Source organism: Phyllostomus discolor, chromosome 9 (genome assembly GCF_004126475.2).
Source record: "Phyllostomus discolor isolate MPI-MPIP mPhyDis1 chromosome 9, mPhyDis1.pri.v3, whole genome shotgun sequence".
NCBI lineage: Eukaryota > Metazoa > Chordata > Mammalia > Chiroptera > Phyllostomidae > Phyllostomus > Phyllostomus discolor.
The window spans coordinates 83,391,040-83,417,709 of record NC_040911.2 but is presented as its reverse complement, the minus strand read 5'-3'; the positions used below and the strand labels follow the sequence as shown (position 1 = coordinate 83,417,709).

General features: G+C 53.5%; 1 protein-coding gene across 1 annotated transcript in view; it reads right to left on the bottom strand.

Annotated features, from left to right (window-relative positions):
* RSPO4 (R-spondin 4) overlaps positions 1 to 26,431 on the bottom strand; it is a 34,242-nt gene extending 7,811 nt beyond the window's left edge. The window contains exon 1 of the mRNA XM_028523597.2: positions 26,315 to 26,431. Within this exon, the coding sequence (XP_028379398.1) occupies positions 26,315 to 26,393 (79 nt within the window). The 5' untranslated portion in view covers positions 26,394 to 26,431. The remainder of the gene's footprint in view (positions 1 to 26,314) is intronic.
* Between the last annotated feature and the right edge of the window lie 239 nt (positions 26,432 to 26,670).

The following is a 26,670-nucleotide window of genomic DNA, read 5'->3' as shown; positions in this document are numbered from 1 at the left end:
TGGTGTAAGAGGGATTTCCAGGGCCATGGAGAGGACATCGCTGAGAAGTGAACAGAGCCCAGACCTCCCACCCCACTGGCAAAGACCTTAAGTTCTGATGACACTGAGGGCTGGCAAGGATGAGAGGAAACTTCCATCCTGACAGGAGGGTATACTTTGGAGAAAAATCTAGCAGAACCTAGTAATAAATTTGAGGATGTGCTTCTGTTCCAAAACATAGAGTAGTGGTTCTCAAGCTCCACCAAGCACCAGAATCTCCTAGAGGGCTTGTTACAGTGCAGATCCCTGGGCTCTGCCCTGGAGGGTCGAATGCTGTAAGTCTGAGGCGGGGCCTGAGAATCTGCATTTCTACAGATACCCAGGTGATGCTAACACTGCTGGTCCAGGAACACACTCTCGAAACCACTGACTCGTGTGTGCACAAAGAGACGTGTACAATGATGCTTATTGCAATGTTAACAACTGCAAACATCCAATAACCATCTACCAAAATAGGTAAACACACTGTGGCACAGCCATGACCACATACATGACCCAGCCATGATGAATGGCAGCGGGAGAGTTCCTCATGGCTACCTCTCAAAGCCAGTGCTGAGAGCAAAAAAGTGAGTTGCACAATGAATCGTACAGCAAGATGCCATTTATATCAAGTTCAAAAATCTGCAAGAGTATTTTGTAACATTATATATATTTGTATTAAGAGTAAAAGACATATAAGGGACTGAGAAACACTAAATTCAGGATGGAACATCTCTGAGGTGAGAAGTGGGGAAAGAAACTGGGGAAGGAAACTGGGGACTTCACTTGCATATGTAATATTTGATATCTTAAAAGCTAAAGCAAATATGACAATGGCAAGATTTGATAAAAGTGGCTGCCCAGTACACAAATCATCATGTTATTTTTTATTCTTTTTTTTTCTATAAAGAGAGAAACATCAATGTGTGGTTGCTTTTTTTTTCTATAAAGAGAGAAACATCAATGTGTGGTTGCTGGGGGCCATGGCCTGCAACCCAGGCATGTGCCCTGACTGGGAATCGAACCTGCGATGCCTTGGTTTGCAGCCTGAGCTCAATCCACTGAGCCACCCTAGCCAGGGCTTACTTTTTATTCTTGATAGTAGGCTGGAAACGTTGCGTCATAAAGTATATTTTTAAAAAAAGAGTTTAGACTCCATTGTGTCTTGGGGGTGGGGGAGGGGTGAAGAACGTACTTCACCCCTCCTCCTCCTCCCAGCTCCCAAGCACTGGCCCATCCAGAAGCTGGGATCTTGAGCAGGGGAAGATTACAGAAATTCTGAGAGCAGTGGAGACCCGCACCCCTGAGCTCTATCAGCACAGCCCTGAGCTGGCTGTCCCCAAGTCCATTCACCCTCCTGTCCTCAGTAAAGGAACCCTGATTTTTAGTGGAATTGATGTCTGGCAAGAATTGATTTCCCAGGCTTCTTTGCAGCCATGTGTGGTCATGTGTTTAAGTTCTGGCCAATGGACTGTGTCCTGTGCCACACCAGGGAAATGCCCTTCAAAGGAAGAGCAGGGCTATTCTCTTCCCCTTTTTCCTTCCACCTGCAAGGCTGAGGACGAGGTAGCTGGGAGGCAGATGGCAGGTGACAGAGGGACCTGACAGAGAGATGTGATGGCACAGCCATACCAACCCAGGACTGTCTATCTCAGATGCTTTTATAGGAGAGGGAGGAAGGTGTTGTCTCTTCTGTTTGGGCCACCCAGCCTTTCTGACATACTGAGGACTACATGACGATGACTGATGACGTCATCGTCAGCCTTGCAGGTGGGCGCAGAGTGATGTCAGCAGAGGCCAGAGGGCCTCTCCTCAGTGCCTCAGCACGGTGTGAGCCCCCCTGACCTGAGATGCCACCCCACCAACAAAGTCCAAAGTGACCCTTGATTAGCTTAAAGTGATCGCTGTCATTTGGCAGGAAAGGAGTTCAAATTAGAAATTAGGTTCAGTTACAGAAAAACAAAATGGTATTTCCTGCAAACTGAGTTTGTGGACTGAGACCCATGCCCCGACAGGGGTGTTGTTGCCTACTTTGCAGCGGGGAAAACAGAGTTATACAGAGGTGAAATGATATGCCCAGGTTCCTGCAGAATCAGCTGGGGCAGGGACCAGGTCGCTAGGCCCCGCACGGCCCCTTGGAGCACTCACTTAGGGCCTGCCGTGTGCCGGGCAGAGCCTGGGGCCTCGGGGGCCAGCCACACAGAGCCCTGCCTTTCCCGGACCTCAAGGGAGAACCGAAGCCTGCAGAAGTGACTAATAGCAACACAGATGGGGACAAAGCAAAACTCTAAATAACCACTGTCGCTCAGAAAAGCTTGGGAGTCACTCACCTGCACCCCTGCAGTTTCGGTGAGGACCCTGAGGCCAGAGGGTGGGACCTTCCCCAAAGTCAGGCAGCCAACAGCAAAGAAGCCCCAGCTGGAGCTACAGCATTAATATTTGTCAAGTAGTATATCCACATTCTGAAGACAAAAGAACCCGACAAGCACCCTCCCCTTGACCTTGGACAGTGTCAGGGTGTGTGTATATGTGTACAAGAGCACACCGTGGATCTCAACTAGCATCTTTCATCCCCAGGTCTTTGAAGAGATGGGTTCTGCCTTGGTCCTGGCGGTTGGCTAGGGTGCCCTCTAGTGCCTCTATAGTGTAATGGCACCTCTAACTTGCTGAGGGTTTTTTGTTGTGTTTTTTTAAAGATTTTATTTATTTATTTTCAGATAGAAAGGAGGGAGAGAGAGAGAGAGACAGAGAGAGAGAGAGGGAGGGAGGGAGGGAGAGAAACATCAATGTGTGGTTGCTGGGGGTCATGGCCTGCAACCCAGGCACGTGCCCTGACTGGGAATCGAACCTGCGACACTTTGGTTCACAGCCCGCGCTCAATCCACTGAGCTACGCCAGCCAGGCACTTGCTGAGTTTTGATAGTCTCACTCTGGGTTTTCCTCACGTCTCTATAACCACTTAAAAACAGCAATGCTATTTTCCTCCATTCCCAACGTCATGGATATAGAGAGTTGAGTGCCAATTGTATGGATAATAAGTGATGACAACTGGAGTTTGTATAATGCTGCTTTAGGAATATCCAAACTTGATGGTTTTTAAATTTGACTGCCTAAGAATCCCCAGGGAGGCTTGTAAGGTGTTAGGTGTGGACCCAGGAATGTACATTTTAGCAAGTCCAAAGTAAATGTAATAGGCATTTTGGAAGTGTCGTCCTTGCTCACAATTCCTTTTCCCTGAGAACTGGCCCCAGCAGCCACCTTTGTGTGCATGACCCTGGGGGGGGGGGGCGGCGGGGATGACTGAACCAGAGACCAATCCCTCATGAAGGCTGGGCCAATAGGCTGCATGTCTTGAGAACTCTGACTCTGGATTGGCAGACCATGCTCTGGGCTGGCCTGCTGACCTAAGAACATTTGCAGGAGGGCAGGGTGGCCTATTCTAGTACTAGCATCTGGGTCCCCTCTCTTTGCTAACAGAGGCCCCATCCCTCGGCACTCCCTGAGTCTGGGGGTCACATGGAGTTGTCTCCACCCAGATGCATTTAACACAGCTTGGCTGACAGAGTATCAGGTCCCCTCGACTACACGGTGTATTCCAACATAGGCATGTGTCTCCACAAGAGCTGGTCTTAGGATTTATTTTTTTTGAGTCAATGAGTGTGTGTTTGTGTGTGTGTGTGTGTGTGTGAGTTCTTTTCCATTCTATTGGGTTTGGGGGGACGTAGACCAGAGCTGGTGGGCACTAGATGAGGGGAGGGTGTCCCAAGAATGGAGGCCATGCAGCAGCAGCAGAGCCACGAGATTGGCTGTGCACCTCGATTCACCCCTGGGGCTGGGGGTCCATAAATTCTCTTCTTTCCTCAAGCTACTCTGAGTTAGGTTTTCTGTCACTTTCAACCAAAAGACTCCTGACCCATACAGAAGCAGAGAGAAAAAGAAACAAATCAGAGTCAGAGAAAGACCAGCAACCGGAAACTTCATGCGCCCCCAAAGACTGAGTTTCCGACCATCTTCCACACTCAGGTTCCAGCCCCACTGAGGCTTGGCTCACCCCATAGATCCAAAAACAAGTCGTGTTTCCACTTGAACTAGCTCTCCTCCTGTCAGCTTACAACCAGAATGATGCGGCTTGCTGGAGAGGAAACAGGTCGTGGTGGAGCCGCTGTGCTTCAGCGAGGACAAGGGGCCTGCAGCTCGCCCCCGCCCCACCCCCCACCCCGGGCCATGGCATCCCAAGCGGCTCTGGGTTCTCGGGAACACACTTTGAAAGCCCCTGGGTCCTTCTGCACCACCTCTGGACCCCGGCCTTCATCGCTGCCTGCTCCCAGCTCAGATGCATGTTTCTAAACGAAAGCACTGGCGTTCTAATGGCAACATCCCTGAGTTTTCTTGGGGCACCAGAGGGGATGGCACCAATTGTGATTTCCCTTAACTGTCTCCCATAATCAAGGCCATCCTTCCTGAGCCAAGATGCTAGTTGGGCCAAAAAGTGTGGCCCCATGTCATTTCAGCAGCTGGCAGGGATAGCAGGGGGCTGGGAATGACACCTGAGTCATTTCGCCTTTCTGGCTACCCATGGGTTGGGTTGACACTTGCTCAGGCTGGGCAATTTACAAAGGGATGTAGGCTTAAAACAACTCCGAATGCATACATTAGCCCAGGATTGAATGATTCATCCATCCATCCATCCATCCATCCATCCAACAAGTAGTTACTGAGCCCCTCCTCTGTGTGAGGTCCAGGGGGGCAGCAGTGTGACTGGGGCAAAGGGCTTTAACTTTCTGAGCCTCAGTGATTCTAGCTGTTAAAAGGGAGCAGTAATGCTTATCTTGCAGGGTTGTTGGGATTAAAGCAGATACTACACGGAAAACTTTTAGCTGACAGCCCTACACACAGTAGGCCCTTCATAAGTTGGAGCTATCGTTACATTGAAGCAGATGACATGCTTTCTGCCCTCAGACATCTAAGGGCATGTGTTACAGTGCAGGTGCCCTGGTTCGAATCCAGGCTCTACCGCTGAGTGACCTTGGACAAATGCCCTAATCTCTGTGAGCCTCAGTTTCCCCATCTGTAAAATGGTGGCAGCAATTCCTACCCTCATGGGCCTTGTTATGAGGTGTGTACAAACAAACCAGCAAGTGTCTGGCACATAGTAGGTGCTTCTGCATAAGTGTAAGTTCCTTTTCTGCTCCTGTCCTACCATGACATGTGGTGGGATTGCAAGCCCACATTCGGACCCTACTCCCCTTTCACAGGCGAGCACAGAGAAGCCAGAGACGTGGGTGGACAGCAGCTACCAACTACCATCTCCAGGCAGGCGGACTGTCATCTTCGGGACGGTGAAGAGCTCAGGGCAGACATGTGAGGAGGGAACTTTTGTCTTGGGTGAAAGGCAGCTCATTCTTTCCACTGGGACCTGGGAATGACCTGTGCTCTTCAAATGACAGTTCCCACCCTCAGGGCGACCCATATCCTGGACGCTAGGAGTCCATGGCTCGGCGTTTGCAGGCAATCTCTGTGTTTTTTCCATTTGGGGGTTTGGAGTAGATTCAGGGTCGCCTCTGCAGTGCCATGCCTCCCACCCACTTTACTCTGAGAGCTTCCCTGAGGGGGTCAAAGGACGCAGGGTGCCATCCAAGACACTGAAAAGTACACGTTCTCCCAGTCAGACTCATTTCCTCGGCGGCCCGCAGCCAGTCTGCCCCTGAAAAAGCCTCAGTGCCCAAGTGAGGAACATCAGCCCAGCACTTCAAAACAAAACAAAACAAAACACGGCCCCCACCCAATAATTTAGATAGGTTGCCAACATTTTAAAAAATCAAATTTCACATAAAAAGCTGGAGTTTGGGCTTTTCTGGAAAAAGGCAGAGGATCTGCCAACAGCAGGTCTGCATTCCTGCAAGGCAAGAACCGGCAGGAGCTACATGGGTGGGCACATGCACTCCAGTTTGCTGCAGTCCCCACTGCTCCCTATTGTCCCGGACACCGAGGGCAAAGGCTAGCTGCTAGGTATTATCATCCTTGAGCTGCCATTTCTCTTATACCCACTTCACTCCCTCTCGTCAGAAGACCACAGAGAACAGGGGTTGTCACACCAGGGCACGTGTCAGACTCACCTGGAGAGCTTGTTAACACAGAGACGGCTGCCCCCCACCCCACCCCAGGGCCATACTTTAACAGTAGAGAAGGGTTAAGGTTCAGGCTGCTTGGGTTCAAATCCCAGCTCTGCCCCTTATCCTTGCCCATGTGACCTTGAACTAGTACCTTAACCTCTTTGTGCTTCAGTTTTCCCCTCTATAAAACAGGAATCATATTGGCTGACCCAACAGATAACACTGTGGGGACCTGAGTGAGCCAGACACTCACGAGGGTCCCAGCAGTATTACTGTCGCCACCTGCCGGGCCCCTGTGGTGTCTGCAAGATTGCTTGGGCAGATGGTGCAGAACTTTTTATTTTGATGTCCGCATTATGGGGGTAGAATTTCTTCATAATTGGGGTGTGCCCAGAGAAGTGTGTCCTGCGTGAGAACAGCATGTGCCACTGTGGACCGAGGATTTAACACAGCTGTCCTGAAGGACCCCCTGGGGAGTGAGAAGGATGGGGAAAGAGAGAGACACCACTGCCTCCTGCCCCAAGGTCATGCAACCCGGGGAGGGACAGGCCTGCTCTGTCCTTGGGAAGGGCCCAGAACTACGTAGGGGGCCACACGCAGGGAGGGCTGGGCAGTGCATCCTCTCATCCCTGCCTGGCAGTGGGGGGACGCTACCGCCAATGACCTCCAATGATGGAGGAAATAAACACCATCTGGGCTCCCCCCGCCTGCTTGGCCATCACATATGGGAGGCGGTCACTACCATTGCTCACTAAGACGGCTCAGAGGAGCCTGGCGCTTTCCCGTCTAGGGGGTAGATTGCACCATCTGCAGAAGGGATGGGTCCCGGAGATGACGCCTGGCCTCGGGACTCCTGCGGGACTCGGGGCTAGAAGTGTCCAGCCCACCGTACTCTTCTGAGGACTCGGCAGGGATCCGGGAGGGTCTCACAATCAGCAGAATGTTGAGTGATCTTGACCTCGGGGCTTGACAAACCACCATGTCCAGGCTGGGTGATCTAAGGCAAGCGCCTTCACTACTCCAAACCTCAGTCTTCTCGTCTGCAAAATGGGGACAACGGTACTGACCACCTCTCAGGAGCGTGGGAGGTTGATGTGAACTCATCCAGGCGGAGTGCTCTGCACAGCGGATGGCAGGCAAATACACCCTATTTTATAACGATTCATGGGAGATAAGTGGGAGGCACCCCAAGGTGCTTGCTCGAGGGCTGGGGCCCAGCTTGGCTTGCTCTCCTTCAGATAGCCACAGCCTTGCATCGACTGTTTTCTAAATGAATGAAAAGGTGATGGCATAACAAACGTTTTCAAGGACTGTTCTGAGGGGGCCTGCGGTCTAGTCGGGGGGACCGGCATCGCGCAGTGCAAAGAGGGACAATGTCTGCCCAGTGGTGCCCAGAGCTGAGCCAAGGCCCTGGGTGGGCCAGCCGGGCTCAGAGGCTGGGGTCGGCAGGGGTGGTTTTCTAGGCAGAGGTGGTGACAGGAGCAGGACTCGTCTATGTAGGAGGAGGAGGAAAGGTTTCTGAGAGGTGAGCACACGACTGTATGTGAGTTGGCTCCAGGCAAGGAGGGAGCTCGGGCAAAGGTCAGATAGCGACCCCTGCTAAGGGGTCCACACATGACCCCTACGGGTGAATGGATAAGACCCTCTGAATGTAATAACAATAGGCACACGCCCACCATGGAGACTCTTCACCCTGTGCCCTGCAAACCTACGTCTCCGTCTGGCTCAGTCAGCAGTTACTCCACTCAGTCAGATGCCCTGCAGCCACCCTGCCTCCTCTCTGTCCCTCCCGTCCTTCACGCAGTCCGCCAGAAACCGCTCAGCTCCACCGCGGCAATGTGCCCAGGTCCGACCACTTCTCTCCACTTCTGGTGCTGTGGCCCTCCCCCGTCCCCCCACTCCTGTCCAAGCCACCAGCACCTGCTCTTGCACTGGCACTCGCCCCCCCACCCCTGCCCCCTGGCTCCTAGTCACTCTCCACGTGACAGCCACGCAGGTCCCGTCCTTGCTGTTCCGCACACACACCCAGGCCACTCTCACCTTGGGGCCTTCGCACCTGTTCTTCCCTCTGCGTGGAGTGCCCTCCCCACATTCATCCACGGGGCTCGCCCCCTCAGGTCTCTGCTGGAGTGTCCGCTTCCCTGTGAGGCCTCCCTGACCGCTGCTCCTGAAGTAGCACCACCCCCCTCATGCCCGTCTCAGCCTGCTTTGTTCTCCATTTACTCCCACCCGATACATGGCGTGTTTGTTCATTTGAGTTTTTGTGTCTCTCTCCCACCGCTGCAGGCGGGCTCCAGGGAAGGATAAACCAAGCACCCCGCCGCACAGACTATTCGGCACCTGGCTCTGCTCGTTTAAGTTTTCCTGGCAAATGTTGCACCTCATGACCTCTTTTTGATAGCTACTTGCCATCCCAGGTAGAGATGTGGCAAAATGTATTTAGGTGCTATTGTCATACCCATTTCAGAGGGGGGAAACTGAGGCCCAGGGCAGTGCCGCTGCTGGCTGAGGCCCCTCAGTAAGAGGGGCAGCGGACAGTCAGACCCGGCAGTGGGACCTCGGGAGCTGACGCTCAGTCTCCAGGCCACACCATGCCCCGGCTGCCGGTGTACCCTGCCTCCCTCAGTCCTCCACGCCGAGCACCAGGCCCCCTTAGGAAGGCCTTGCTGAGTTCCCTGTGGTGCTAGGGCCACTGCCCCTTCGGCGTCCGTTGGACTTGACGGAGACAGGAAACTGCCCGAACAGCGGCAGTTCAGGTTGTTCCAAAGCTGAGCCGCCCCTTCTTCACCTCATTCCTTCTCCCCTCACCCCCCGCAGACAGAGCAGATCAGTGCGGGTGTGTTCTACCAGGGCTGATGTGTCTGACTCTCTGTCTTTCAGGTCCCCCTTAAACACTGTATGAGTGGTTCTCGGGCCACCCCCACCTGGGACTGGGGGGATGGGAAGTGCCGGCCCCACCGGGGGATTTCTGCTGAAATCCACAGGGCACCCCTCAGGCACAGCCTTGCTTGGGCTGGGGGGATGGGAAGTGCTGGTGGGGCTAGCGTCCACACCCACATCTGCTGCTTCCCTGCCAGTGGTGATCCCCAAATTTAAGCCCATGTCACAATTGTCTGGGGCTGCTTATGAAAAGCAGAGGTGCCAGCCACGTCTCAGTGTAGAACCTTGGGTTACGCTTACACTGGTGTGCCCGGCGCCATGTGACCTTCCAAACCTCCCTGCGAGGTCAGCCGGGGCTGCCCAGACTGTCGTGCACACACGGAGCGCCCAGGGATCCTGGGTTCACACGCAGATGGTGGTGCTAAGGGTCTGGGTGGGGCCTGAGGTTTTGCTTTTCCACGAAGCTCCCTGAACTTTGATGCCGAAGGTGCTGGCCCACAGGCTTCAAGAAGCAAGGAGGTGAGGAAACTAAGGTTCAAGAGCCAATCACTGTAAGAAGCAGAGCTAGACAGGGTCCCCAAACTCTACTGAGTCACAGTGCCCTGTCCTAGCTGCCTGATGATGATGAGAGGTGAGGGTAATGTTTGGAAGGGGCAGCCGACTCCACTTACTGTTCATGGGAGGGGCATTTTCCCAAGTGGCCCAAGTAGAGGGCAGTCCCTTCCAAACTCAGCATGGGAGGGAGGGGAGGGGTTGGGTTCCTGTGTGCCTAAGCACGTGGGTGCCTCTGGGACATTGGTGGGCGTGTGCTGACAGGTGAGACCCACAACCAAAGGATTCCGGTGTCTGAGGTTGAAGCATGGGGAAGGCTCAGCCCAGTGCTGGCCTGGCCTGGCCTGCTGCTGGGTGTGTGTGTTGGGGGTGGGGGGCCATGCTGTACAGTCCAGAACAGGTATCCTCCCCCCACCACACCAGACCTCTGCTTCCCTGTTGTACCTTAATGCCCCACCTTGGACCCACAGATGCGTTCCCCCTCCATTAGCCAGTCATTAAGAGCAGGCACATCTGTGTTCCTGGTGGGAGCCCTGGGGGCACTGAGCAGCCCAGAACGGCTACCAGTGACCTTCAGAAAAGCATTCATGATTTCCTAAAGGATTGCCGCTGGACCCCTCATCATTGGGGGTAGGAGCAGCTGGCTGAGGCTGGGGCCAGGGGAGGGCAGTTACACCCTCCAGGGGACTTCGCCAGGACCCGTCTCCCCAGAGCTCAGCGCTCCGTTATCCGCGGGCACAGAATTTTCACACAGCTGCCCTGTGTGTGAAACTGTCAAAAAGTCAGTATGTCTTGGAAATGTCACAAAACTGTCTTGTGTGTGAAAGTGTCATGAGGTTTTCAAGTGTGGGAAATTGTGTAAGAAATTGCCTTGCAATTGTCCTACATGTGAAATTGTCATAAAACAGTAGGGTATGTGCAGTTGCCATTGTTTTGAAAAAATATCGAGAGGCCCCGACTGGTGTGGCTCAGTTAATTGGGCATTGTCTGAAAAACCAAAGATTGCAAGTTTGATTCCCAGTCAGGGCATTTGCCTGGGTTGTGGGTTTGGTCCCCAGTCGGGGTGCATGCGAGAGGCAAACTATCAATGTTTCTCTTTCTCTCTCTTTCTTTCTCCTTTCCTCTCTTTCTGGAATCAATTTAAAAGAAAAAATATTGAGAGGACAGTTTCTTTTCTCTTCATTTTATAGGGGTGTTGGCTGTGGGTAGCCTTGAAATACTTTATGCCTGTTTCTTCCTCTGTACCTAGCTCATAGAGCTATTTTGAGGATCAAATGCATTATGCTCAAAACAGTGCCTGGCACCTAGTAGGTGCTCAAGAGATCTCACTCCCTGTCCCGCCCCCACAAATGGAATCTCCCTGAGGCAGGCCTGTTTCTGTTTGCTCATGGCTGTGGTCCCACTACTTGGTGGAGTAAGTAAATGCCTGGCACACAGTAGGAGCTCAATGAGAACTTGGGGGCTTGCAGAGGGGACTCCGACAGGTTCTTGCTCCTTCCAGTCCTGGCTCTGCCCACAGTGGGGTGGGATGGTCTGGCTGTTTGACCTTGGGCAGGTCTCGTGCCCCTCTGGTCCTGTCTGAGCCTCCCTTGGTTGCCGTGAAGCGGCCTGAGAGCTGTGTACAGAGTGCCTGGCCAGCCCGGGAGAACACCTGCCGGCTGCTAATCCTTCCCGTCCCGGGGAGGTCGTAAGTCCTTGGTAGGGTTTCATGGCCTCTCCTGGCTCTTTGGGAGGCTGTAAACATATCAGCCTTGGCTGAGTGGGGGGACATCTGCAGCAGTTAGGACAAGGGAGGGACACATCCAGCCTATTGGGAGACCCAGTGCCACACCTGCGGGGGCAGGGGCGATGGCCACAGTCCAAAGCAGGAGGCCCCCATGAGCCCTGCGGAGAATGCCAGGATTTCAGGGAAGGTGGGGGAGCTTTCTAAGGAGAACTGAAAAGCCTGTGGTTCCTAAGATTAATCTGAGAAAGTGACCAGGCTTTGCAGTCTGCTCTGCACACAACCTCCTTCACTCGGTCACGTTGAAGTCCTGGGGGCTGGGAGCCAGGGAGGACTGTGGTTCCCATCTCGGCTTGGACTGAGGCTCATTGTGTGACCCTGGCAGAGTACTTCATCGCCCCATGCCTCAGTTTCCCCAGCAGAAAGACAGAGGCTTCATTTTGGTAAAGGGCTTTCAAGCTTTTTCCAGTCAAGGAAGCCTTGTCTTTCTTGAGACGAGATGGGATACAGGCGCTCAATCAACAGGGCAGGTAAGAGCTGAGGCCTGGTGGGGGTGAGGTGAGATCTCAAGCCTTGGTCTGTGGTTCCCTCTGCCTGCTCTGGAGGCAGCCTCTGGGGGCCTGGACAATCTCTGAGCACCTCCGAGGCCGAAAGTCCCAGGGTGCTGATGGCAAGAGGAGAGGCAGTGGAGCGCTGCGGAGCATTAAGAGCGCTGGCTCTGGAATCGAACAGCCTGGGTATAAATCCCAGTCTAACCTTCTGAGCCTCAGTGTCCCCATCTGTGAAATGGGGATAGCTCTCCTCGTATAGTGCTGTGAGGGTTCAATAAGTTGGTGTATGTGACAGGCTTAGGACAAGGTTTGGCAGGTGCGCAGCTGGGGGATGGCTGTGAGCAGTGTGGCCAGACTCGGTTACGAGAACCCTGTGAGGTATTATCTCCTCTCACAGACAAGGAAGTTAAGGCACAGAGAAGGTGAGCAAGTTGCCCAGGATCCCACAGCTGGTAAGTGGCAAGCTGGGATTTAAAGCCAGGCACTTATTAACGGGTAGTTATTATGTATGTGAGAGAACCTAGCTCTCAAAATAGGTCCAACACAGACACTCCCCTCACCTCGTAAAACTAAGCTCTAAGGAAGCATCAGGTATGTGAGCAGCTCCCAGGGCAGAGAACACCTGAGCTCACACTGCCAGTTAGCGTCGGGGCATGGGGCTGGGTCTGAAGTCAGGGCTGGCTGAGGCAGGCTTGCATCTGGCCCTCGCAACAGACCCTGCTGGCATTTCAGGGACAGCCCTAGCCACCCCCCAGTCAGCACCCAAGGGACCTGGGAGCTCTAAGGGGTGACAGAGAGTCGGGAGTCCAGTTTGGGCCTCCAGCCATGCCAGGTACAGGATGAGGGTACATCTTCAGGGACCCCTTTCTGGGCTTGGCCTCGCCCCACTGCTCCCCCCACTCAAATGCTAGTGTAGGGGAAAGAGCTCCGCTGAAAACTCATTGCAGTTTTGTGAGTCCTCAGAGAGTCTCTCTGTCTCTGGGCCTCAGTTTTTCTGTCTGTCAAATGGATGGTTACACACAGTGTTTGTAAAGGTGCAACTCATCCATCCATCCACCCATCCTCTACCAGGTATTTCTGGAATGCCTACAATGTGCCACGCCCTTTCCTAGACCTCAAGAATATAACAGTGAAAACAAAATATAAACAGAAAAGCCTCTCTTCTTTGCTTTTATTCATGAAATAAAGCTCAAAGAAAAATCCCAGAGCTGTAGAAACATTTTAGAAAGACACACAAGACGATACCCGATTGTGAAGGCGGATTTCCCGGGCACTTGCACTGTGCATAGCGTCAGGCCACGCCGGGTGCACCATGGAAGTTTGTCGACTGAATGAATGATCAAGACTAATCTCGCTTCTCCAGAACTTGTGACTAAGGGTGGAAACAAAGCCTGTGTCCTCCCTATGACCCGCCACCACGTTTTCTGAAGAGAGCTGACTCATGAGTATGGAACTGGGGCCAGACACCCCTTTAGGACTTCGTGAGTGGGGCCGACTGTCTTTGTGCTCTCCGACGCCTCTCCCTCCTTGGCCCCCTGGGCCTCCCCGGCCTCCCCAGCCTGTGTAAACAGATGTCTGAAGAAAATCCAAGAAGGACTGCACCCACGCCCAGGGGCACTTCCCTACCTCCCTAAACCCAGGTGGGGCAGCAAGAGGATCACTCAGAGTCTGGAGGGAACCTGACAGCCATGGAGATGGGTATTGCATCCCCGATCAGACACACACTTGCCAACCCTCTGCATGTCTACTGGGAGCGAGGGGAGAATAAGTGAGAGGTGCAGGGGGCGGGGGTGAGGGCAGCCCTGGGGAAACCTGCACTGCCACCCTTCGGCCAGTTCTCTGCCTGCGCCAAGTGGACCCTGAAGCAGACAGCTGAGCTTGAACCGAGCTGCAGATCCCCAAACCCAAGGGGCAAAAGGCTGCTGGGGGGGCCATAGTGCAGGAGCTAGGAAGATCAGAAGAGATCGGGCCCATGCTTTTGCCCCAAAATCACACCCGTGCCACAGTTAGGGCCCCTGCCACACACACAGGGCGTGGAGGGAGGCAGAGGGGCGTTCAGACCTGACCCTGCTGCCCACTGGTGGGGGAGCCTGAGTTTTCTCTGTGCTCTGAGCTATGAGGTCACAGTCATACCAGAGAACAAAGACAGCTGTCCCTGTCCCATCTTTTCTTCCGCTCCCAACGCCTAGGGGAGGGAGGAAGGAAGGGAGGGAGCACGGCGCACCTTCCTCCAGAGCAGATAAATGGAGCCAGGAGCCAAGTGAGTGGCGGGGAAGGAGAGAGCTTTGCATTGGGGACGTGTTTTTAAAATGTAGCACCTGACTGGGCCTTTCAGTACCAGAAAGCACTGAGATCTGCCCAAACTTATTAAGGATTAAAGACACATAATGTAGAATTAGAGAAAAAAAAAGCATGCATGTCATGTCTGTAATCTGTTACATGCTCAGTCCAACCACCAGCCCAGTCACACACAAACTGGCTAAGGATGAGCATCTTTAACATACAAAGAAAGAGCTCCTAGGAATCAATAAGAAAAACAGGAACAATCCAAGGTGAGAAAATGGGCAAAGCTACTGACTCAAAGAAGTAACTTGAAGAAGAAAGACAAATGGGCCACGTGAAGAGCTTTCCCACCTCACTCATAATTTTCAAAGTGAGGGTTAAGACAAGAATGAATTGTCACCTGTGGCCTAGCAGATAGGCACACTGTAACTCCTTTTGAGAAAGGAGTCTGGGCAGTGTCTGTTAAAATTCACAATCTGTAGTGACACCATTCTGGAGAGGGTGGCCCGGGGCTCAGAGATGGGCTGGCACTTGTTTGGAGCCACACCGTAGGTCCCTGAGGGCTGGAACCCTGGCCTCCTAGTGGGTGCCTTTGGTCCTTCCTACCTGGCCTCGAGCACAGCCTGGCCCCAGCCCCTGACTGGGGAGGCCGGGCCTGCTCTACCCATTGCTGTGTGAGCTCTGGGGTTGAGGATGGCTGGGGCCTTGCTGTTCTAGGTGATGTGTCTCCTATTATCGCCCCTTCTCCACTGAGACGAGGCTCCCCCTCAGCCGTGTTCTGCAGCGAGAGTGGAGTGTAGCAGTGCCGTGGGCCTCGTCTTTAGAACGGGAGCCATACCCTTCTTGCCCAGTGAAAACCAAAAACAAGGGCCGGAACCAAGATAGGCTGCCATGGCCAGACACGTGGGTCTCTGAATGCTGGCAGCTCCTCGGAGGGACCAGGGCTGCAAACGGGCAGAACCAGGCTGCCGATGGCTGAGCACCTGCCACACGAGGACCCTGTGCTACCTGGGTCCTTGTGTGAAGTCATTTCACGTCCACCACAACCCCACAAACTGGGGGGGCTGCAGCTACCCCCAATTTCATGGATGAGAAAACTGAGGCTCTGAGAGGTGAAGCAGTTGACCTAAGAACTCCCAGTGAGGAGTCAGGGGGGAGACAACCGGAGCCCCCGCTCCTGACTGCTGGGGGCCACACCCCCTCGTGGCTGTCAGCCTCTCCTGCTGACTCCCGTCCAGTGTCTCTCCAAAAGCAGAGAAACACCATGGAAAGCCGTATGTCTCTCAAGACCCAAGGCCCGCCAGAGAGGGCTCCCGAGTGGTTTGTGGGGACAGACAGAGGCAGACAGAGTTACTCCAGACGGGAGGAGAGAGGGCTGTGGGGACGACTCAGTCACTTTCCGCCTGAAACAGTCTCCACTGTGGGATGAGCCCTTAGCAGTGCCCACCCCCCAGACCATCAATAAAGTCTGCTTTACGCACAAATGTCCCAGTGTCTGCTTGCTCTTTCTTGGTGGTGGGGGAGGGGTTGCTGATGCAGGAGAAGAAGATGACCCACAAAGTGAAGCCAGAGCAGCCCTGGCAAAATGTCTGCCGTTGGCAGGGGGTGCTCGGAGCTGGGCGAACTTCGAGCCAACTGCACCTGTCCCCCGGGGGCCGGGGCTCCGGCTGACATCTCTCCTCCTCCTACTTTAAGACTCGCTCTGTCGGGACTGCCTCCTCCACCAGGCTGGGGACCCGAGGGCAGGGTCCGGCGGACAGCAAGTGTTCAGCAGATGTGTGCTGACCGCAAGGCGGTGACTCAGGACATTCGGGAACGAGCGTGAACAGAGAAGTGTCACCTGCCCTTGGGTTCCAGGAATGTCCTCGGGAAGGGCCCAGAGCTGCCACATCAGGACTGTCGACACTTGTCGAGGAAGACTCGCTCACGGGAAGGTGGGGTCAGGGGGTTTGCACCAGGACAGAGAACTGAGGGCCCACGCCCTTCTTCTGAGACCTTCGTATGGGACTTTCTGTAAGATCGAAAAGGCCAGACCATAAAGCAGAAGGAAGCCGTCTCCTTCAAGAGATTTGACCGCATAAACAGTATCCTAAATGATTTCTGTTCTCCAACAGACGTCAAAGTGAACAGATAAGTGTTGGACTGAAGAAAGATCCCTCCCATGTGACACTCAACAGGGGCCAGTGACATGGGCAATGGAGGAAGCTCTATAAATTGGCAAGAAAAATCCAGGAAACCCAATAAAAAATTGGGAAACATAAAAATACAAAATAATTTTTAAAAAGCAAAGTAAAAAATTTAAAATAAGAGGAAGAAAATTGAACAAAACAATTTAAATTAATTACAAATTTTAAATAAAGCAGCATTTTAGAACTAAATCAAACGATAAAATTAAAGACAAAAATAACATGTAAGGATAAAATAAAATTTGTACATTTGAATACATTACATTAAAATTAAAAAGAACTCTAAAAAGAAACGAAATATATTTTAAGAGTAAAGTGGAAAATCAGCAATGTGTAACGATTTTAAAAAGAAAAGAAAAATAAGATGCAAAACGAAAGCAGGGTCTCGCACGACTGACGTGGATGATGTGCTATGAATTAGGGAGTCCGGCGGGCTCGAAGGCCTGCCAGGAGGGGGCGAGGAGGGAGGAAGAAGAACACCGTGTCTGCAAGGCAGCATCTGACTGGGTTTTTCCAGCCTGCTGTGGGCAGGGGGTAGGCTGACGGGCCCCTCCGAGGCCTCATCCACAAATAGCCATCACATCATTTACACATTTATAATGTGCCAGCAGCACACACGCACGCACACGCACTCTCCCATCTGTGCTGCTGTCCTCTGAGGTCTGATTTCACGGAGGAGTGAACAGCAACTCAGAGAGGGCGAGTCCCCGAGCCACAGACACCTAGCTCTTAGGACCATGCTACACTCTGAACCTGGGCTCCCCGAAGTAACCCTCCTGTGGTGAGTTAGGTCTGCCGAGGACTCTCACGGGGAGGCAGAGGCACGGCTGACATCAGGCTGGAACATTTGGAACACCAGAAAGAGCCAAGTTCCCATGAATCATGAGCGTTGCCACCATCTGCTGAGCACCGACTGTCTCCCAGGTGGGTTACACGCGTCGTCTTCTCGATCTCCGAGACAGCCGTATGAGGAATCCTCATACCTGGTAGATGCTATTATCACTTCCATTGCACCGAGAGGGACACGGAGACACAGGAGGAAGATATTCTCCCCCAAGCACAGCAGTGCGGAGCTGGGAGCTGAGCCCAGGCCTGTCAAGCCCCAAACCCACCCGTCATGGCTGGCATTCAACACTCTTCACAGTCACTAACTGAGTACTCCTTATGGGGAAGGAATGCATGTTATGCTCCCTTTTTCTAGTTAGCCGGCAGAGGAATGGAGAAGCGAGATGACCTGCCCTCAGGTGGTGATTGGCAGGGCCCGAGGCCTTTGTGACAGCCTGCTGGCCGTTGCTGCTCCTCTGGAACTTGCTAGACACAGCTGTGCCCGCTTGCCAACCCCACAGCAGGCTCCAGAAGGGCCGTTGTGACATTCCTTCTCTGTGTGCCTCCACCCCTGCGGATGTGGGCACCGCTGTCAGGATTCAGGGAAAGTGGAGACTTCTGGCAAAAGGGAGTGGTTTCCCCATGTGGTCTGGGTCCCCCAGGCTTGGGAATGCCTTTCTTTTGAGCTGGTGAAATAGAACCCCCTCCCGCAACGGCACCGTGGAGCCCCCGCCACGGGCCACGGAGCAGGCCCTATGAATCATGTGGCAGTGCTGCAAGGACTCATCCCATAGCAGGCGATGCTGATGCAGCCTGAGGCAGCCATGCCCGGGGGGAGTTAGCTTCACCCATCCCTGGTAATCAGACCAGTCCCTGTGGGGCCTGGAAGAATCCCCAAGGGTGGGGCTGAAAGTGTGTGTGTCCTCGATGGCACTGACTGGCACAAGGCTAAGAAAGGAGGCTCCGGCCATGGAGACCACCTCCCAACCTCTCTGCATCCTGGCTGTGTGCCCTTGACGAGCTGATCACCCTCTCTGAGCCTGGTAGGCTTCCGCTATAGAATAATAAGGTCAAACGGACTCATGGGCTATTGTGCACATGGGTAGGGAGGAGGCCTGGCAGGGTGGCCACACACCCAAGCTTTGGAATCAATTAGCCAAGTTTAAATCCTGGCTTTGCCAAATTTACTGGCCAAGCTATTAGACTCAACCACATGAAGCTGCTAATATGCGGCTGTTTTCTACCAACAAAAATGACCATTTCATATACTTCAGCTAATGCTCCCCTCGTTTAATTCGGTTTCCCCCTCTGGAAGATGTGGGTGATAACAGTCCTCTTGGAAGTTGCTGTGAGGGTTCAGTGAGGCTGGGGGTCAACTGAGCTCAGTAGTTAGAGTCTTGGGTCTGGGACCTCGGCTGTGTGACCTTGGGCAAGTTATTTAACCTCTCTGTGCCTCAGTTTTGTCATCTGTAAAATAGGGATACCAGCACTGACCTCGTGGGTTTATTAGGAGAATTTAATTAGTTCATATCTATGAAGTACTCAGAACAGTGCCCAACGTTGTTGAATAAAACCACAGGTAACATCTAGCATAGAGTAAGTGCTCAGCCATAAAACCAAATCTAAAAGAGACTTTCCTGAACATTTGATGCCATTGAAAATTAAGTATTTTTAAAGAAAAAGTGTTTTAAGATACATATATGAGTGCAGATACATAAGTGAGGAGTGTGCTTCTGGGTGTCCAGCGAGCCCAGGGCCATTCTGTGCCCTGACAGTGTCCACAGCCTGAGGTCCTGAGGCCACCACGGCTCCCTGTCCGGCCCAGACCTCTGCCACGTCTCTTTCAAGCCACAGTTTCCACGTGGCGCTCCGGTAAATCTGGAAGCCCTTACAAGGCTCCTGACCCCAGACTGGCCTCGGGCGGGTGGGAAACCTCTGCAGACAGCCTTTAAGCTGTGAACGGCCTCTGGGTCCCACCCTCCCGTCTGACGTGTATCCTGAGACCTGGGAAGAGGGCAAAGCAGACGGAGCACGCCCAAGTCTCACAGAGGGAAACTGAGGCTTTGGGAAGCTCCAGACCAGACTTTCCAGTTCTGGGACAAGCCGCCTTCCTCTCCCTAACCAAAGCTGCCCTCACCCCATCCCTCCTGAACCCTCACTTTCACCGCAGCAGCCCGGGGACCTTGGCTGAGCAGCATCCCTGCCTGAGTTTCCGTTTTTACAAGTGTTGGTCTCAAAGGTCGCAACTGGCCTTTTCAGCCCCAGTATTCCATTATCCCGCACCTTCTCCGGAGAAAACAGAAGTTGAACCGCTTTGCTCACTGTGAGGGGTTGCAGAAGCAACAGGGTGGTTAGAGGCAGCATTATAGGGGTTTTCTGGAGAAGGCAGGGTTTGTCCCCAGGGTTCTGGAATCAGGAAGACCTGGGTCACACTTACATGTGCTAGATGACCTTGCACAACCCTATTCCCCTCCTGGAACCAGCCTTCCTCTTAGGTGGGGGAAGAGGGGAAGCCACGCCCACCCAGCAGGGCCAGTGCGAGGACCAGTGGGAGAGGAGCGCACGTGGCTGACGCTCGCTGGCCGCGCAGATATGTCTGAAGCAGAAGGACCTTAGGGGCCCTGATGGATCACTCCGCCTCCCAAGGCTAAAATCTGCACACCTCGGGAAGGACATGGCTGCCAGATCCGGGGCCATTAGAAACTGAGGACCTGTAAAACGTGTCCTGGGCAGTCACTGCTTATTACCGCAACTCAGTGTCACGTTTGGAGTTCCGGAGCCGGACCCCCTAGGCTCACATGCGTTTTGCTGTGTGACCCAGCAGGCCTTAGTCTCCCTTCTGCAATGCCGGGATCTTTGCCTCCCAGAGACGTCATAAGGAGCGCACAGACTCAGCTGAGCCATGCTTTTTGACGATGCTGAAGATTAGCATTTTTGTATCAGTTCACACAGTACACAGAGCACACCACACTCATACCCATACCCTGTGTACGCACATCCACACTCGCACACGCATGCACGCACACACTCATCCACTGTCACACACACTCACATGTATAAGAGAACTCTAACACAGTCTCAAAGTAATAATTCATCTTCACACTTGTGATGCACTCTGAAACTTTCTAAAATGGAGGTTGGCAAACTATGGGCCAAATCTGGCTTCCAGCCTATTTTCCTTATGGACTGTGAGCTCAGAATAGTTCAATGTTCTCAAAGCACTGTAAACAACAACAAAACGACAAAGAAGAGAACTCGACAGATCACACGTGGCCGCAAAGCCTACAACATTGAGTATCTGGCTCTTCACAAACACGTCTGCCCACCCCGCTCTGTTTCATTCTACTCTTTCCCATCCCACTCTGTTCTGTCCGCTTCCACGCCACTGCACTAGAACGCTAGCTGTGCTTTACTAAACTTATTTGCCTGATTTCCGGATGAGTTGCAAGCCTCATCAGGAAAAAAGCTCATCAGGAGTGTGAAAAACTTTGAATTAATATGACCTTCAGTTTTTTCACTAAGTGGAGGGTTGGAAAGATGGGTGAATAAACAGAGAGAGGACTGAGAGACAAGAAGAGGGAGGGGAACAAAATGTGTTAGGTCACCTAATCCATGTGACATCTAAGGTGTTGCAACATCCCGTCTTGGAGTCTCAGATTCCTCAGCTGAGACTGGGACTGCCACGGACCTGCCCCTCAAGGCGGGGTGGAGGAGAGGCAGGATCCTGCCTACATCCTCCCTTCCAATGGATCTAGCTTCTCATAAGTCGCTGGACCCCCTGACAGCAGAGACAGTAGCGCACATCTCTGTCGCCCTTGTCAACACTGAATCCAGGGCTTGGACCAGAGGAAGGGCTCCATAAATACTTCTTTGTGACTACGGTGACAGGCAAGTGGCATCCCAGGGCTCTCCATGACTGACTCCGGCCCTGGCTGCAATCTGACCTTCACTTCCTCTGGCCACACAGCTCCCTGGACCCTTTCCACCTAGACACAGCCGCCCCTCCTCTTGCCAGAGTCCCCAGCCTTTACTCTGCTGCCACCTCCACCTGACAAAACCCTACCCCTCTGATGGGGCTCCTCTCAGATGCCTCTGAGTTGCAGTCCTTGGCGAGTCACCGACAGGATTCACTGCTATTTCTATGCACAGGCTTTGGAGCCTCCAAAACACTGGGTCTGCCTCCCAGCTCAGCCGTTGGCACTTTCTGGACAGATCACTTTCCCTTTCTGAGCCTCAGCTCCTTGTCTGAGACATGGGTGTAACACAAGGTGAGACAGAGTGAGGATGCACAGCCCGTATGCAGAGCTCCCGCACATGGCCCGCCCTTGCTAAGGGGTCTCAAGGGTCTCCTCTGGAGGCGGGGTGAGGGTTGGATGGTTTCCACCCATGGCCGAGGGAAGTGGGGGTGAGAGCCATGTGAAGTAAGAACAGCATCTCCTTTAAACTGGCTGCAGAGGGAGAGAGCAGGTGAGCAGAGCTTAGTTTATTGAGCACCTATTGTGTGCCAATACCGTGCATGCTTCCCTTTTCTCCACCAACCTCCACCAACCTCTATTTTATGAAGAAAAACACGCTCAGGGGTCAGAGGGACTCACCCAAGGTAGCCTTCTACTGATGCACAGTGCCATTCCCTGAGCGCTCGCTGTGCTGGTGCTGCCCCTCGCTCTGCCCTCTAGGAGTCCTGTTTCCCCTCCCAGCACTGCCCCTGACCTGCACCTTCAGCTGGTTTCACCTGGGTGCCAGCATTTAAGGGGACACACCTCGTTCTGTGCCTGACCATGGCCTTGATCGGGAGACAAGAGGTCTGGTTATCCCCATCACTGCCACTGCCTTGGTACCTGCTTGCCCGGTCTCAGCTTTGTTTGCACACAGGGGACAGTGCTGCCTGCCCGGATGTCCACATGGGACTTCGCAGTTTGCACAGAATTATTACATTCAGTCCACCTAACGAGCCTTTGGAATGGGTGCTGGTACAATCCTTTTACAAATAAAGGAAAGAGGCTTCAAGAGGGGAGGGGACAGAGATGAGATTCAACCCACATGAGTCTCCCCTCCCCCCAGTCCTGGGAGCATTCCACTCTGCTTGGAGATGGGAGGGGGAAACAGTTGGATTCTTATGAAGCACCTACTGTATGCCTTTGGGCACCTACCCTCTGGGACTGCGGTGAATCTTCTCCGCCACCAAAGAGGTAGGTTCCCATTTCACAGATGTGAAGCTCTGGGTCAGAGAAGGCACACGGCCTGCCCAGGAAGTCCCATTAGGGCGGGAGAAGGTTTAGGATTTGAACCCAGGGCTATCTGAATTCCAGAGCTCCTCCCTCTGGCCCTAATTGTCTCTGGTCTAGAAGGGTCTAAAAGTACCATAGGAATGTGAGGAACTCTCGCCTCCGCTACACTTCCTCCCCAGGCCTGGGACGGCAGGTGTAGGGAACCACTTTGCAAGGTGTGGAAATGTAGCTCAGCACCCACATGGAAAACCAGTGGGGAGCGAGTCGGCACGCAGGACCATGTCTGTGAAGAAGTTCTCCCGTGGGAAATCAGGCCTGCATTATACCTAGGCTGCTTTGTGACTTGCTCTTGCTAAAACTTTCTCACCCCGAGTTCAGGCAGCAAATGCTGACTACATATCTTTAAAGTAACTTCCCGAAGTCCGTGCTAATTCTCCCAAGGACTGAAGTGTAACCAGACCTGTTCCTCTTATCGTTCCCTTGCATTTGCCACATTTTTCCCTTGTTAATCTGTAAGAAGTAATCAGTACCATCCTTTCCTTTGTTATCTGTAAAAAGTAATTACCTAAAGCAAGCCTAAGTATAATGAATGAAAACCTTTGTGTATGCTATTAGAAAGCCAATAAAAGCTTGTCAAGGCAAGGGTCGGGGTGCTCTCTTCTTAAGAGAGTGGCCGTGTCATCCCTTTTCCTCCACAGGACTCCATAGTCCGTGTGAATTTGTCTTGTCTCATCCATAACGCTGTGGACACTGCAGGCCAGTGTCTGCGTCAGTCAGGGAAAGACATCAGCCTGTCTTCTCCTCCTTGCCTAGTGAATCTCTGTGTCGGGGTGGGGGTTGCCAGTCAGAGCCCCTCGGTCTGTCCAAGTGTCCACAGCCAGGACATCCCGGCATGTTTTAAGAGAAATGTCCCCATCTGGTTCTGATTCGTTTATATTTAATTAATCAAAATGCTGTTTTGTAATAGACATTTGAGATCCAAGAACCTTTCTCAAGCCTTTTCTTTCATTCTTTCTTGTCTTAGGAACAGAAAAATTGGGTTTCATCAAGAAACAGTGACGCTGGAGCCCGCGGAAGCGTGGGTCTGTGGGGGCAGGGCCCAGTAGTGGTGGCTCAGACTGGGCGGCCACCACGCCCAGCGAGTTGCTCCTCCTGACCTTGCAGCGTAGGCCAAAGGCTGGGGCCAAGGACTGAACTTGGAGGGCAGGCTGGGGGAGGGCAGGTGGGCAGCATCCCTTCCCATTGGCAGTTCCTCAGGGGCAGCCCCAGGTCTGTTCACCTTGGCATCCTCAAGGCTCCGAACACAGGGCCTGGCCTAGAAACTACCTTGTAACATTTGCTGAAAGAGCATGCGAATGAATGAGTGAATGAATGAATGAGGGAAGGAAGCACCGCCAATACCTAGGAGCCTTCAGGACATGTTTTCCTGCCAATGTTAGAGCAGGATGCCAAAGCTGGTAAGACCCTCAGGGATCTTGTGTGGGATTTTCCAAGCAGCTGTCTTATGAAAGAAATGGTGGCTGAGGTGAGGTGAGTCTGGGGAAGACCCTGCTCTCTGTCCTCACCTCTTCCCCGTGAATGCTCTTGTAAGTCACGCAGTCCAGAAATCTAAACACAGCCTTTCCCAAAGCTACTTGGCCAGGGCTATGACTACCTTGCAGAATATGCGAGAGGAAGAGCTTTCGACCTCCACACACCCCTCAGTGCTAACTGGGAAACCAAGGCTGTGGGTAGGAGTGGGGGAAATCCACTCACCCAAAGCCACTCAGTACAAAGGGGCTGGGGGCGGGACTGAAATCCAAGGCTGCCTCCATTGCACCTGGAGGTGAGTGGAGCCACAGCCTCTCTCCGAAGGTGCTGGGCTGGGCATGCGTATGTCCCAGATGCAAGAGATCAACCACCATGGGGAGGGGCACTGAGGACCCCCTCACCAAGCTGGGGCAGTGTCAGGAACAGCCGTGCGACTTCCTCACTGAGCAATGGCAATGGGAGGAGAGACTGGAATTTTTTCTTTCTTGGTCTTCTGTGTGTGTGTGTGTGTGTGTGTGTGTGTCTTTTTAGAACTTAGAAACATCTTAAACAGCTTCTAAGCCAGCTCCTCTTCAGATGGGAAAACTGAAGCTCTGAGAAGGGAAGACCAGCACAGCTCAGGAGACACTTGTGTCCTGTCGGACCGATTGGGATTCCAGCCTGCTTTGCTACTTACATGCTGTGCAACCTTGGACAAGCGGTTTCCCTCTCTGAGACTCAGTTTCCACACGCAGAAAATAAGTGTCTCCCCCTCCCTCTGCTAGGCTGCTGTGAGTAGCCAAGAACACTATGGACAGGAAATGAGAATGACTAATATCAGGGGCCTGTGGGCTCTGCTACTCACTTGACAAACCCATTAACTCATTCAGTTTATCCATATCTGCCCTGTGAGTTGCCTACCCAAGATTACTGTTTCTATTTTACAGAGGAGTCAATGAGGGTTTTTTTTTTCTAGAACTAATAAAGATCTTAGAGATCTTCTAAAAGATCCTTAAAAGGGCAAACCAAAGCTCAGAGAGGCAAAGTGACTTCCCCAAGGTCACCCAGCTAGTAACTGGGGATACCGGGGTTTATACCCAGGCAGGCTGACTCCAGAGCCCACCCTGAGCCACCGTATCAGGGCCAGTTGCAGAGGAGTGCCCCGGGGGCCCCTCACCCCTCCCCTCACTAGAAGCCCACCTACCTCTCTGCTCCCTGAGGCCTTGGAGCCCTCGGGCCACAGTTTCCCAGCCCCACCCAGCCCCACCTCCCATTCTCCCACAGCCCCTTTCGGCTTCCTGCTCCACTTCTGAGTGACTGCATCCACAGGTGGGGCCATTCACTGAAATGGACTAGAAGACCCCAGAGGGCAGACTCTCGTTCTCATTCCCACTGAGCCTTGCTCAGGCCTAATGCCAGAGCTGGAGAAAGAAGGTGAATGGAAGACCATTCACCTGCCGGACAACTCAGCAAAGTTACTTAACCTGCCCGAAACTTGGCATCCAGCTTTATGAAATAAGATGACTGCCATGCCATGAGGAGGTAGTGGGGGTCCCCTTAGCCTCGGACCTGCACACAGAGGTTGAAGGGCCACCTGGCTCAGGTGCAAACTTGCCCACCCTCCTCCACTCTCGGGCTCTGACAGCCCCGGTTCTGCAGGGACAGCCTCAAACCCACCTCCTGAGGAGGTTCTGCCTCTCACAGTGAGGGGCAGTGGCATGGGACCCTGACATAAGGGTGCAAGGGACCCTGGTTCTGTGCCCCAGGTACATTCTTAGTCTGAACCTTGGTTCATCTTTCTAGTGGCCCTAGGGGGTCAAGATAAAAAAAAACAACAACACAGGCTCTTGGAAGGGAGAGACGTCTTCCAGGTCATTCCCAGAATGAACAGGCTTGAACTCAGGTCTCCGGTCTCCTTGAGTTCGTGAACCTCATGCCCTCACCCCGATGGGGGAGGGGGCACCAAAGATCACTGACTTGGCCCAAGAGGCACAGGGAGCCAGGGTAGGTGATGGGATTGGGGATTCCTACCCTGCACCAGCCCATGATCTTCACGTCACCTCCTGGTTTACCATGAAAGTTTAGGATGGTTTCTAAGCCACTAACTCCGTGCCCTAGTCCCAGTGCCCTCCAGCCCAGCACCTGAGGCTTGCTGTCTTTGCACACAGCCACTCTCCTTGTTCCTAGCGGTGATGCTACTATGAGGAGTGGGGGCAGCGAGAGACAGAGAGCCCTGCCAGTCCTTTCCCTCCTGGGAGAGCCTCCTTGGTCCAGCTTGTGAACTGGGTGCCCCTGGTCCTCAGTCTCCCCATCTGTAAAGTGGGACTGACACCTGTCCGGAGGAGTCAATAGCCCGAGGGCACTGGGCAGATGCCCCAAGGGTCATCCTCCTGCCTGCCCTGCTGTACCTGCCTGGCCACCCTGCCCAGCAGAGTGCCCCTCGTACCTTGCTTTTTCCTTCGGTTTAGGGGGAGCATGTCCGTGGTGTGGGCGACGAGCAGCAACAAGCAGAGTGGCACCCGCATCTGGGCAGCCTGGTCCCAGCGGGTGCGCGGGGCTCCTGGCACCCAGGTGGCGTCCACGGAGACTCCCGGGGAGGCGCAACAGCCTGGCGGGAACCCGACGGCGGCGCAGCGAGCGCGGGGGCTGCTGCAGGCTCTCCGGACCCGCCGTCCGCCCAGGGGCCGGCCGCCAGGTCGAGTGAGGGCGTCTGCAGAGCAGGGACACTGCCCTGGTGGGGAGGAGCCAGCGCGGGCGGCACGTTAACCCACCCTGGGCGGTGCACGCCCTAGGGGTTGGAGC